The sequence below is a fragment of the Dunckerocampus dactyliophorus genome, chromosome 7 (assembly GCF_027744805.1).
Source record: "Dunckerocampus dactyliophorus isolate RoL2022-P2 chromosome 7, RoL_Ddac_1.1, whole genome shotgun sequence".
NCBI classification, from domain to species: domain Eukaryota; kingdom Metazoa; phylum Chordata; class Actinopteri; order Syngnathiformes; family Syngnathidae; genus Dunckerocampus; species Dunckerocampus dactyliophorus.
This window is the reverse complement of record NC_072825.1, coordinates 14901744-14914605: the sequence shown is the minus strand read 5'-3', so window position 1 is coordinate 14914605 and position 12862 is coordinate 14901744. Positions and strand designations below refer to the sequence as shown.

Here is a 12862-nt window from a genome sequence, read left to right as displayed (position 1 = left end):
TGCATTTCACAAGACCGCTGTATAGGGCTCGTGCGTCAGTCACTGGGGGTGTTTTTTATTTTTCATCTGCTTGCTTATAATTTGGCTGGTGACATAAAGTCAGTTGGAAAACTTCGCTTGTAGTACTGAACGCGGTGCTTTTGAGAGAAATACAGTGAACCCCTCCCTACAGGTAGAACCAAGCTGTGCACAGGGCCCCACAATCTACGGGGGGGGGCCCATTTTGTGCAAATAATGCGTATCACTGCCGTGAGGTGTCAAGCGCCAAGTCAGCCCAAGGCAGGAGAGACACAAAAAGAGACAAGTAATCTGACACCACGCTCAATGCTCAATAGAACCATGGTGGTGTAATGGTACAGCTGCTGCCATTTATGTTTAAGGCAGAGGCCGTGGGTTTAATCCCAGCCCCGAACATGTTTATTTATTCTGTTCATTTGTTATTTTGCACTAAAAATAATTTGTTGAACCATTTGTGGCCACCTCTGCACAAAGTTGAATTTGCATCACTTGTAGTTCATGCTGTTCTTATACGTGTCCTTGCACTAACATGCAATCATAAGTTGCAAGGGGAAGAAGTGAAATGTCCAAAAGATGGAGAGGTGAACACTTCTTCACCTTCTCCTCCCAGAGTACCTTCCTCTTCCTCCTCCTCCTCCTCTCTCCTGTCATGATTGATCACCAAGCAACTTCCAACGCTCTGAAAATCCTTGCCTTCGCATGCACTCATTGAGCTAAATGAAGATACCTTAAAGGGTGAGGGTTTCATAAATGAAGGTTTTAATCTACTTGCTGCTTTATTCTATTAATTTCTGCGTGTTCACCTCTTGCTCTGTCCGTATTTTCTCCTTCTCTTGTGACATTAGAGTCAGCGGAGATGTTGGCAGGGGCATTACTTCTGGGCACGATCCTTGCAGCTTTACCAGGTTGGTAAACAAATAAATGTCATTGATTAGACACTATAAGTTATGGTATTTTTGACATTATTATATAAGATGTGTTTTAATTGACAGATATTTCATTCTATATTTCTGCATCAAAGTTATTTCATAAAAGCTTAGCTGTGTGCAATGTATGGAAACGGTTCATTACAAATAACAGCAATTAAAGTGTAAAGTGTAATATACAGGTTTAGTAATGTTATGCAGCCAGGTGCCCTTGCCTTTACAGTCGGGTTATTTATAAGTATTGATTGCCTTTTTGTGCAAGCTTGTCACCCAGGCAGGCTTGCTCGCAGCACAGAATGTCACCATGAAGGCTCTTTCTCACTGCCTCCATTTTATTTGATGCAGTTTGACACTTCATTCTCCAAGGAGTCATATTTTTACTTGTGTGCTTTGGAAAGAATTATTCCCTTTCCTCTCTTAAGACTTTCTTCCAAACCAAAAACCTCCAAAAGGCAATTTTTCATGTGAAGAAAAATGTGTGTTCAATTGGCATCCTTGATGAAGACAAGAGCAGGAAATAAAATATGTAAAGATCTTCATCAATCTTCCTGGTATGTGATGAACTTGAACACTGTGTTCTGGGTAATGCACTCCATAATGTTGATCATCCATACTCTAGCCACTATTGTTCAGCTGTCTTTGGCCAACTTTAGCTTTGTTATTTTAATGATCGTTTTTATTTTCAATCATTTTGACATAGTAAAAAAACAAAGGAAGCCTAATAAAGTGAGGATCTAGATAGAGGTGCAGTCATTGTGTATTTACAACACTATGGAGGACCAAGCTGCCCTGAAGGATTTCTGCGGTATGTGTCAGAGCCGTAACAAAGGCACGACATCACCTGTGTAAAAAGGACTGTTGGATACAGTCAAGACATTTACCAGAAAGCTGTGAATTTGTAGGACCATGAATGCTGAATAGGGAATGTGCGGGGATCCGCTGTATGCTGGAACACAAACAGACAGATAAATAAAGACAAAAATGATGCGTCTTTATTGGGTTTTTTTTCACTTTTGTTACCAGTTTGACCTTGGTCATGATAGCATTGTTTAAACAACAAATGAACGCTTGTGTGGCTGTTGGTATTCTGTTAATGCTGCAGGGGCCCAGAGCAGGTGGAGTGTGTCATTCTCCCGGAGAGAGATTTGTGTGTGGGCAGGAACCACCGTCACTCTGCCCTGTCGCTTTGACTACCCATCAGGTAATTGTTTTCACATTCAGACTTCAGGTGAAGAAGTGACATAAAGGTCCAATTCTATGCATCCAAAGTGCCCGGACTTTATATTACACTTTGCAGATGCAGCATTCTCGCTCCCCAGTTGTCATTGTGTGCATCATCTTCACAGGTCACACAGTCAAGTGGGTCATGTGGTTTCGTGTGTCAGCAGATGGTCAGAGGGAGTTCATCCATCACTCTGACCCAAACCAAGTTAGCCTGTCCTACCGTGGACGCACACGGTAATGGCATTTGGGAGCTGAAGCACTGCAGTATATGGGCAAAAGTATTGAGACACACCTCTGAATTCATTTATCAGCCAAGAGTTGGGTGAGACCAGGGGTGTCCAAACTTTTTCACCGAGGGCCACATACTGAAAATGGAAGGATGCGAGGGCCACTTTGATATTTTGTAAACCAACCCAAGTAGATATGCAAATAAGTTATATATATTTCAAGAAAAATTACATCTCAAATTGTATTATTATGTATAGTATGAACTTTGGTCTTTGTTCTTTTTTCCTTATTTTTGCTGTTGTTTTTTTAAATTTTCAAAATATTTCTTCTTAAATAATCTTCATAAATTTTCTTCTCATAATATTATGACATCATTCATATATTTTGTCTTTATTTCCATAATATTATTACTTTTTCCCCAAACTAATTTTTCAAAAACTACAACTTTAACGTACAATGTATATAACATATTTTTCCTTCAGTAGTTCAACTCTATGCTACTAAAATGGCATTTTTCCTCACAAGATTACGAGTTTATTCTTGCAAAATTTAAAATATAAAAGTTTTTTTTCGTTGGAATGCAACTTTTGACTTTATTCTTGTAAAATCATTTTTTCCCATTTTTGCTGTTGTTTTTTTTAAATGTTCCAACTATTTCAACATTCTTTTTGTAAATTGTTCTTGTAACTTTTTCCCCAACCAAATTTTCCAAAAATTACAACTACTTTTTTGTTTGTTTAATATTACGACCTTAAAAATAACAAACGTATTTTTCTTCAATATTTGAACTTTATGCTACTAAAATCATCTTATTATAATATTATGATGTTATTCTTGTAAAATTATGACTTTATCTTGTTGGATTACATCTTTTTTCTCTTAATACTTCTAAAATTACTGCTGATTTTTGCAATTTTTGCTGTTGTTCTTTTGTTTAGTTTTGTTTTGTTTTAGTTTTCTTGTTAAATTATATTTAACACACTTTGGACACTCCTGGATTAGACGCTTTAATTCCTCTCAGACTAACTCTTAAAACATGACAAGACATTTTAAACAATTGTGTGCATTCAAATGTGTGGCATAGGTTGTTTCGGCAAGGTCTATCCTGTAAAGGCATGTTTGGATGAGTTGGTGGATCCAACAACAGTCGACCCTTCCACCAAACATCAGTAACCTCACCAATGTTTTTTTGGATGAATGGTCCAAAAAAAATGGCACAAACACACTGCATATTTTGCTCCATTTTCATTTTCGGCCAGTGTAATGGCCAGGTCGCCCGTTGCTTTTGTCCATATAGTGTATCATTTTGATGTAATCTCCTAGTCTATGAATGTGTGACACACTCATAATGAACTGCAGCTACGTCGGTGGGAGCTACTCCAGCTGTTCAGTCCAAATTCGAGCTGTCAAGCTGAGCGATGCGGGCCAGTACCACTTCAGATTCGAGACAGACCAACCACTAGGAAGATGGACCTCTCCAGACACCATCACTCTCGACGTAACAGGTTCCTTCTTGCCAGTTAGAACTGCTGAATCAGCTGTGATAGATACGACTGATGAAATACAAGAAGTCGATCCAAGCAGCAGCAGACTGCCAGATATTCTCACAAAGACTTGATTTGGTTTTTGTGTGTGGATGTGTGCATGTGTCAGACCTCCAGGTCCAGCTGTATCCAACAAGGCCAGCCAATATGTTTGGCTTTGGCGAGACTGTGTTTGTAGGCTGCCAGGCCAGAGGATGTGCTGCTCCCGGAAGGAGCCTTGCATTGTACAGGTGAGTCAAACATGGTTCTCGTTTAAAAGTAATAAAAAAATACATGAAGTGAAAATGTGATGCTTTGCACACAGGAATGGGCTAAACCTGGGTTCCTATGATAAATGGATGATTATTAAACGCTTTGACCAAGTACACACTGGAAAGTACATCTGTCGACCAATCCCACCGCAGAATGTTCAGTCTCCGCCCCTCTCTTTGGCGCTCGGCCGTAAGTAATTGTGCACACAAACTTCACACCACTCACCAACTCACTTTTTTACTACCTCAAAGGGATAGTTCGGATTTTTTGACATGAATTTGGATGGCATTCCCATCAGCAGTGTAGCGCATCAACAGTGACTCTTCCCCCACTCGGAGCCGAGTTCCGGTCACAGATCCAGTGTCATTTGGAAATCAGTCAAAATAACATGGAAAAAGTGAATATAAGTATAGTCTACTCACAGCTACAGATGTGGGTCCAGCTTCAGCACTTCTCTGTCCCTCGTCGCTCTCTCTGTCCGTTCGATCTCCATCTGCAGAAGTTCGGCATCCAACTTTTGTTGTTGTTGTTGTTTTGGTCAAAATAAATCATCTTCAGGCCTGCTTACGATTCATTAAAATTAGATAATCACTTGATTAAATGTGTGAGTAAATTGTGTGAGTGTGAATGGTTGGTTGTCCATATGTGTGCTGTGATTGATTGGTACCCAGTCCAGGCTCCAACTCATCCGTGACCTGATTATTTCTGTGCACATCATTCCTGATTTCCTCCTTTTGTTTTTTTTCCCCATCAGATGCTCCTCACTCCACCTCCATAAAAGTGTCTCCTGTAGGGGAACTGTCAGAGGGGGGGTCTGTCACTCTGACCTGCAGCAGTGAAGCAGCTCCACCTGTAGAGAGCTTTGCATGGTTCAAAGGTACAGCACAGTATCTAACTATGGTCCATTTAGAAATCTATTACTTTTCACTGAGACTTAACAATTTAGCTTGAAACATGTAGATTCAGTGCAAAAGCTGTATCGAAAATCTTTTCAAAGACAATAATGCTCAGATTGGACTGAAACGGTGTGATACATTTACTAATATGTTTATTTTTATGGTTGTAGTTTGCAGTGGTGTACAACTTCACTGCACCGTACCCTAAGCCGTATCCAATATTTTATGATACCAAAAGAAATAATACCCAGTTTATCTCTTTTTAAACAATGTCTTTCTGAATGTCGGTTTTTGTGCAGTTGTGCCTAATGTCCCGTATGTGTTGCCGACAGACATGGAGACCGGCAGCATCCCAGACAGTTTCCGTCCTCAACTCCACATTTCTCATCTGAAATACACAGACAGAGGAGAGTACTTCTGTGTGGCACGTAACTCACTCGGAACCACGCGTTCCAAACCACTTCTTCTCAATGTGACATGTAAGTGTGAATTGCGTGCAAACAGCCCATAGGATGCTGAATATTGGACGTCCGTGAAGCTATGAGCTTGCCTATGGAAAATATTGTGCGTTTTTACTGTGAGTGCTTTACATCCCTGCTGTTTAGACTCTCCAAAAAACACCCGTGTGGTAGTAACACCGCCTGGCGACACCCGAGAGGGCTCCTACGTCAACCTCAGCTGTGTCAGCCATTCTAACCCTCCTGCCAGCAGGTAGGATTGTATTATTATTAAACATGTACTCCTCATCATCATCATCACCATCGTGCTGTTTCTGTCACTTGCATTTTGTCACACCGCAATGTACTTTTCATTCAGTTTTCCGTTGTTCAATTTTGGGCTTTTTTTTCTAATTTTGTTTTTTGAGGGATTTTTATGTTTAATTATTTTAGTGTGAATAGTTATTGTGTTAATAATTGGTGAATGTTTTTTTAGACAATTAGAAACACAATGTCATGGAAAATGCCTGTGAACGCTTTTCATCATCACCATCCTCCTGCAGGCATGCTTGGTATCGAATCCTCGGTGACCAGGTGTCATCCAAAGGAAGTGTCCAGAACCTGACGTTCCTCCCAGTACGTGCTCACCACTCGGGTCAGTACTACTGCACTGCATGGAACCGATTAGGACATCAAAGCTCTCATACCGCCACTCTCACTGTGCTGTGTAAGTCACTTTTCTTAGGTTTAAGTTTGACTAAAACCATACTTGTTAACTGTCAGAGACAAGCCTGGGAATGATGTGTCACATGTCAGGTTGTGTATCTGTCTCCTCTCCTCGACCACTTTACAGTCACGCTTTCTGTCTCTGTCTCCCTATTTGTCTGTCCAACAGCCTCTTCTTACTGTCCTCTGCCATGGCTCAGTCGTTCACTATTAACCCTCCAGCAATACATCTTTTCTTTTTATACTCCACTTTATTTATTTGGAAAATAATACATAGTTTATCTCGATATGGACAATATGGGGACACTTGGCCATACATCTATAGGAAGTGAAAATCTGTAGTTGGTCTCCCTTTTGAAACTCCAACTTGCACTTTTCTGGTGTGTATGTGAAATAATGTTATTGGAACCCAACCTGAGTCAAATATATGCAGAAATCTATTGTGGTGAATGTTTGAAAGTGATCAGTTAAAAATGTACAGTACTTTTAACATCAGCTCAGGCCATCTTGTGTCAAATAATTAAAATCCACACTGTTTTTGACTTAAATGACTAACCCCCCAAAAGGACATCAAATCCTGTCTTAAGGATTTGTCCTTTTTTTGTTGTGTCCTGTGCAATACAGACCCGCCCAAGAACACTTCAGTGCTGGCTCGTCCTTCTAGTGTCGTGGATGCCGGACGACCTTTGACCCTGACCTGCAGCAGCCAGGCCAACCCAGCCGTGGACAACTTCACTTGGCACCGTTTAACGCACAACGGCGCCTCTGTGCAACGTTAGCATCGTTACAATGTCTTTACTGTTTTCCCTTGCTGTGGCACGTCCCTCTCCTTCTTTGTGCTTTCTACCACAGCGTGGGGCAGCCGTACCGGTCCTGTGTTCGCTTTCGCAGAGGTCGGGCCTGGAGAGAGTGGGCAGTACTACTGTGAGGCCAGGAACCGCATCGGAGTCCACAGCTCTCCTGTCCTCACAGTGAGAGTCAGAGGTACAAAGGCTTCATTTGGGTTGTACACAGTGGTGACTGCATTTATAATTATGTATAAATCAGACAAGGCAACTCTTGCCTTTGATTAATTCAGACCACGGATTATTTTATAATTTCAAAAATGTCTAAAAAAATTAAGCTGAAAATGATTCTATACACTCGTAACAGGCACTGCTGTGTTAAACCTGGAGCCAACGTACGACTCGCTCCTCCCCTTCCTGCATAGCTTGACATGCACCCCCAAAATAATCAAACCTCATCTTCGGACCAATGAGGTGAAATTGGGTAAAGTGTGCTGCAGCACAGTGGTTGGGAATCACTGGCATATGAGGTCGTAATTGAATAGCTGAACATGATATGTGACCACAAGAAAATGCAAGCAACGTTGTGACAATGACATTGTGTTAGCAATTAGCATTGTTCGGAAGAAGATAATGTGTTCTGGAGTAAGAAAGAATACAGTCGTCCCTTGTATATTGCGGTTGACTGGTTCCAGACCCACCCATGATAAATGAATTTCCACGAAATAGGATTCAGTATTAATAAACGGAATATTTTTGTAGTTAGAGCACAGACAACCTTTTAATGACTTTTTAAATACGTTTTTTTTACCATTATTAGAGCCCTGTAGACATGAAATAACACCCCTATAGTCACCTATTGTTTGTTTACACCACATTGCCACTAATATGCAGGCTACAGGATCACTGCAGGGACATAAGAGTCTCCGCTCATAGCATATAGCAATCTACCGAGCTAACTAGTTGGTATCCAATTTATTTGTTCTAAACCTTAGAAAGTGTTTCAAACGGAGTGGGGAAGGACAAAGTAAGAAAGTTACCACTTCCACACTGAGTGGGAGGAGAACTTTTTTTCACTCTATCATGCCATAGCTGAGTCCATGCTCTGTTAAGGTAATATAAACTAATGTCTCATTAATGTAACATTACTGATGCCTATACTGACCAGAATACTACATAGGACTTGTCTTTGACTAATAATAAGCAATAGTCAACCACAAAACATTTATTAATTAATGAATTTTTGAAAAAACGCGCTATAGCAAGGGAGCAATGTTTGAAACGTGATGCAGCGAGGAACGACTGTAATGTGATAGGACAATAAACTGTCTTTGAGTGGCAACCAAATCTCTTTTCTATTGATGATAATGACATATACTTGGTTCTAGTCATGCATTACTTTATTTGCTGCTTCTTAATAATTCATCATCATCAGCTGTTGCTATCAAACGTACTTCAGCTACATGTTCATGTTGAAGCAGCGGTTTCATGTGGTCATACTGAGTACTGTATAAAGTCATGTTTTTGACAGCAGTATGGAAAGCAAGGAGGCTCCATGCTGTTTGCTTCAACAAACCATCAGACAGAAAGATTTACAGCTCAATTTGTATGATGATTGTGTGTGAGTCACATTCATCTTCAGTCTGGAAGTCTTTATGATACATTCCAGTTGCGAAAGGGAAAACAAAGCCTTGAGCTGTCACCGACGACCCTGCTGACCATCGTTGTATGACTAAATAACAGTGATCATAATACAAAATGTAGTTTCATTTACTTGTGTTTGAGAGGATGAGTGCAAGTTCTTTCTGTTGCATCTGTTTCTATGAGTCATGGTGAGTCATGTTAAAGCCGCGGTGCTTATGAGAGAGGAGGAGGAGGAGGAGATGAGGTGTTGTGGAAAATGACTATTTGAGGCGAGACGACTGAAGAAGGAGAGCTACCTTTGGAAACTCGAGGCACAAGTCTAGACGCTGGCAAAATGATGCACAGCCCTTTTTCCATATCTTTGAATATTCTACTTATATGCTCATTGAAGTACTTGGATCACAAAGCTATTTTATGCCAAACATCTTCTCCACCAGGTCGTCTAAAGGCCATTGCTTTGGCGTCAGCGGTGGGAGTGTCTGCTGGGCTCATCACTCTAACAGTGGCCATTATGATTAGGTGACATATCAACATTGTTTTGTTACTAATGTCAGAATAGAATGCACTACAATGTGTGAACTTCACTTTGGCATCGGCGTCATACAGTACAGGCCATACGTTTGGACACATCTTCTCATTCAGTGCGTTTGATTTACATTGTACATTCTCAAAACTATGAACGAACACATGTGGAATTATGTACTTAGCAAAAAAAAGTGTACATATGCCATATTTTAGATTCCTCAAAGCAAAGCAGCCACCCTTTGCTTTTTTGATAGGGCTTCAAACCCTTGGTGTTTTCTCAATGAGATAGAGAATTCATGAGGTAATCACCTGAAATGGTTTTCACGTCACAGGTGTGTTACTTAGTAGAATTTCTTGCCTTATTAACGGGGTTGGGACCCTCAGTTGTGTTGTGTGTGTCCATACTTTGGACCTGTACTGTAGGTAACACAAGCAACAATGTTCATTTCATTAAACACACGTTTAAAAGACAATATCATCCTTTTTGTCACTTAGAGCACAAATAGCCTTTTGGAAATGTGGTGTATATTGAATATCAAATTGTACTGTTCGTGTACAACATACTGCTGCGTCTGACAATGACACATTAACTGTCCACAGCAAAAACATGCACAGAGTTGACATGGAATCAGCTGAAGTTGCCGCCAAGGTATGGCCATTTGTGTTCGATAAATTGTGCACTTTTTAACACCCGGAATGATTCTTTTGGTGTGTTTCAGCGGCCCTCTGTGACAGCTGACACTATGTTCTATGAGACCAGTCAGCCTGTGGTCCCAACGAGAATGCCGGACATACCGGTGAGCAGTTAAAAAAAAAATACAAAATACACATTAAAGAAGGGGTAGCGAGTCACACAGGTCTAATGTATGTGCAGGAGGAACCTGAAGACTTGAGTGACAGCACCCATCCTGATATTGTTCCTCTTAAGGATGCTCCTCCAATCACAGAAGCTGAAGCTCCCAGGCTCGCCTCCCAATACGTCACCGTCCACTTCTCCAAACGCTCGAGGTAATAGCACGAATATTTGTATTTTATCTTGCACTGTGTAATTGCCCATCTTAACTGCTGTTGACAGCAGAACTGTAGACACGCTTATAGTACAAGTACATCATCTTTCTGTTCTCCACTCCCTTTATTCTCCTGTCATCACCTCCTCTTGAAGTCCCTCTCCCCTTGCAGACATTCTGTTTATGAGAGGAAAGTAAAACTGGACACAGTTTCCATGCTAAAAGGAAAAGTACTGATGATGTGACTCAGATGTGCTCATACGTACGGTTTCCTTTTGATGTTGATACAGAGGCGAGCAGGTGCAGGTCCACAACTTTCCACTTGGGGGCGACAAGAAAGCGAAGGAGTCCACCAATGTTGTTTACACTATGCTGCCCCACCACCCTCACCACTGAGGTATAACACTTTGCTGCATACATACAGTAGTTCCCTTCAGTAGCTTTCTACTAAATGTGAATTAGTAACAAGTATTATTTCATGCAGGTTTGAATCATATTTACCAGCTCCAATATAAACATAATGATGCATAGTTTTAATCAATATGCTGCAGCTGCAGTTTACAGCAGTGTTTGCAGAGGTGTTTGTAATATCAACCCTCCCATGTACATAAACAACATAACCAAAATATAATGGACACCTCATAGTATAACACAGTGCAGTTATGCGCCAGTGGAAATGAAACCCACAATGATATGACATACTGTATTCTTATGTTTGCACTGATATTAAGTGTAATTGCATTCTGCACAACGATTTGCAGTGGAGCTCATTATTAAAGTGCTGTTTACAAAAATACGCACAGAATTTGTACTACACAGATAATATTGAGAAACTGTCGAAGTCCAACAGCAATCGTTTCCTTTCATGTCCACTGCCATCACGCTCGTTAATTAGCATGGGAAGCATTTTGAACACCTTCTGTTTTGCTTCGAACACACACCGACTGCAAAGCAAGAAGACAGGATATAGTTATGGGCCAAATTACTCCATGCGAATTAAACGTTAATTTAACAGTATGTATTGATAAAACCATGTGGCTCACGCACATGAATGCTTTATCTGGAACTATTTTTCACAAACTTAACGTTGTACAGTTATCTTTTTAAATGTGTTTTTATGATGTGGTGGTGACTGAACACTAGAAAGAATACACAAGTTTTGAGTGCACCTCAACTTTAACTTTTGACTCCCTTGTCTCCCTTGACTTCCCTTGGGTGTTCGGGCAGCAGGTTCGGAGAACGAGTCACATTCATACGTCAATCCAAAGGGAATATTGTGATCTCGATCAATCCTCATAAATAAACCGCACGCACAAATGAATATATTTAAATACTTAAGCCTTTTTTAAACTGTACCAATGGCCACTGGGCGATATAATTAACAGACCATTATTAACCAGTTACGTGTTGTTTCCTGTCTTTTCGTTTGTTGGCAGTGTTTCCGGTTTGGATCAACCACTTGTCATAGACACAAAGTGTGAACATGAGCAAATGCTCGTTTGTCTTCACGACCTATAAACCAACTTGTGGTCCTGCTGCAAACTGACTGAGTTCACGTCCTCCTATTTTCCCCCCTACGCATCATATCTCAGATCCGCACAAATTGTCTACAGTGCTAAAAAAGACTGCTTCGCACCCTTTCCACTGAGCAAATTAACCCCCCTGCTGCTTTTTAGAGCTGGTCACATCAATGAAATCAATTAACTGTAGATGGCACAACACAACTTGCTGCTTTACTCACAATGATGCTGCTTGTAGATGGGTGATACACAAGCAATTGTGTTTTTATTTATTACTATTTTGTTTACTCAGACACACTTTGTCTATAATTTAGGTGTTTACTCAGATGACATACTCTGTGTTTACATTTGTTTACCCTGTGAATAAATGCTCGTGAGAAATACGAAATTAAAATGTTGTGTTGCAGAGTCATTGCAACCTCTGCAGTTATACAACACATCCTTCAATTTCAGCGACAGACAGGCAATCATATACAGTAGTTATTACTCATAATGCTGAATGATGCGTTAGATTGATTTGATAATTTGATGAGTTTCCCTTTTGTCAAAGGGGTATCACTAACTAATTACTAACTCATCTTTCTTGTGACATACTGTAAAGATACAGCATATTATTTTCAGCTGCCAAAATCGAACTGATAAACTGTCAGGAGGAAAATTTTTTGCGCTAATAATAAATGCGCGAAAAAAAACATCAAAGAAAGACACTGAGAACAAAAGCCAAATAAATGCAACATTCCAGAACACTTGAACCTGGTTTCCATGCAGAGATGGCAACTGAGAATCAGATCAGTCTGACCTGTGTCAGGTTGTCATACACCCACACCGGAGTCTGGTTCAAAAGCATGCGACAAACTGAGTCGTCATTGAACTCAATTAGCCCAAAGTTGTTGCCAAATGTTATTTAGCAACAGCACAAGCAATAGGATAACATGTTATATGGGACAAAACCCACATTTTATTTGTCTTTTACAAAGATTTTGTGTGTTTTGTTTTCTTTGGTTTGGGTTTTATGATACAACCTTCATATCTACTATAATGTGCAGGGTACTTGTATATTATTATAATAAATACGGTTACACCTTTTAACACCTTTTAATTAAGATTTATATATATGTTTATATATCTAT

The 12862-nt window shown here is 40.2% G+C and overlaps 1 protein-coding gene across 1 annotated transcript; it reads left to right on the top strand.

Annotated features, from left to right (window-relative positions):
- Positions 1–874: 874 nt before the first annotated feature.
- Positions 875–11911, top strand: cd22 (cd22 molecule). The gene is made up of 19 exons (XM_054782627.1): positions 875–923; positions 2047–2145; positions 2291–2402; positions 3756–3901; positions 4050–4170; positions 4245–4381; positions 4947–5069; positions 5421–5567; positions 5694–5799; positions 6089–6252; positions 6876–7025; positions 7104–7235; positions 9118–9199; positions 9806–9854; positions 9925–10002; positions 10080–10213; positions 10444–10453; positions 10513–10609; positions 11649–11911. Exons 1-18 carry the CDS (start codon positions 875–877, stop codon positions 10606–10608), a joined length of 1935 nt encoding a protein of 644 aa, XP_054638602.1. The 3' UTR covers position 10609; positions 11649–11911.
- The last annotated feature ends 951 nt before the right edge of the window (positions 11912–12862 follow it).

What these genes read in the sequence shown, in the direction of transcription:
- cd22 (XM_054782627.1), top strand. Translation starts at nt 875, where the DNA reads ATGTTGGCAGGGGCATTACTTCTGGGCACGATCCTTGCAGCTTTACCA. An exon ending in GATCCTTGCAGCTTTACCAG is followed by an intron (nt 924 to 2,046) that starts GTTGGTAAACAA and finishes TTAATGCTGCAG; the next exon opens with GGGCCCAGAGCAGGTGGAGT. An exon ending in CCTCACAGTGAGAGTCAGAG is followed by an intron (nt 7,236 to 9,117) that starts GTACAAAGGCTT and finishes CTTCTCCACCAG; the next exon opens with GTCGTCTAAAGGCCATTGCT.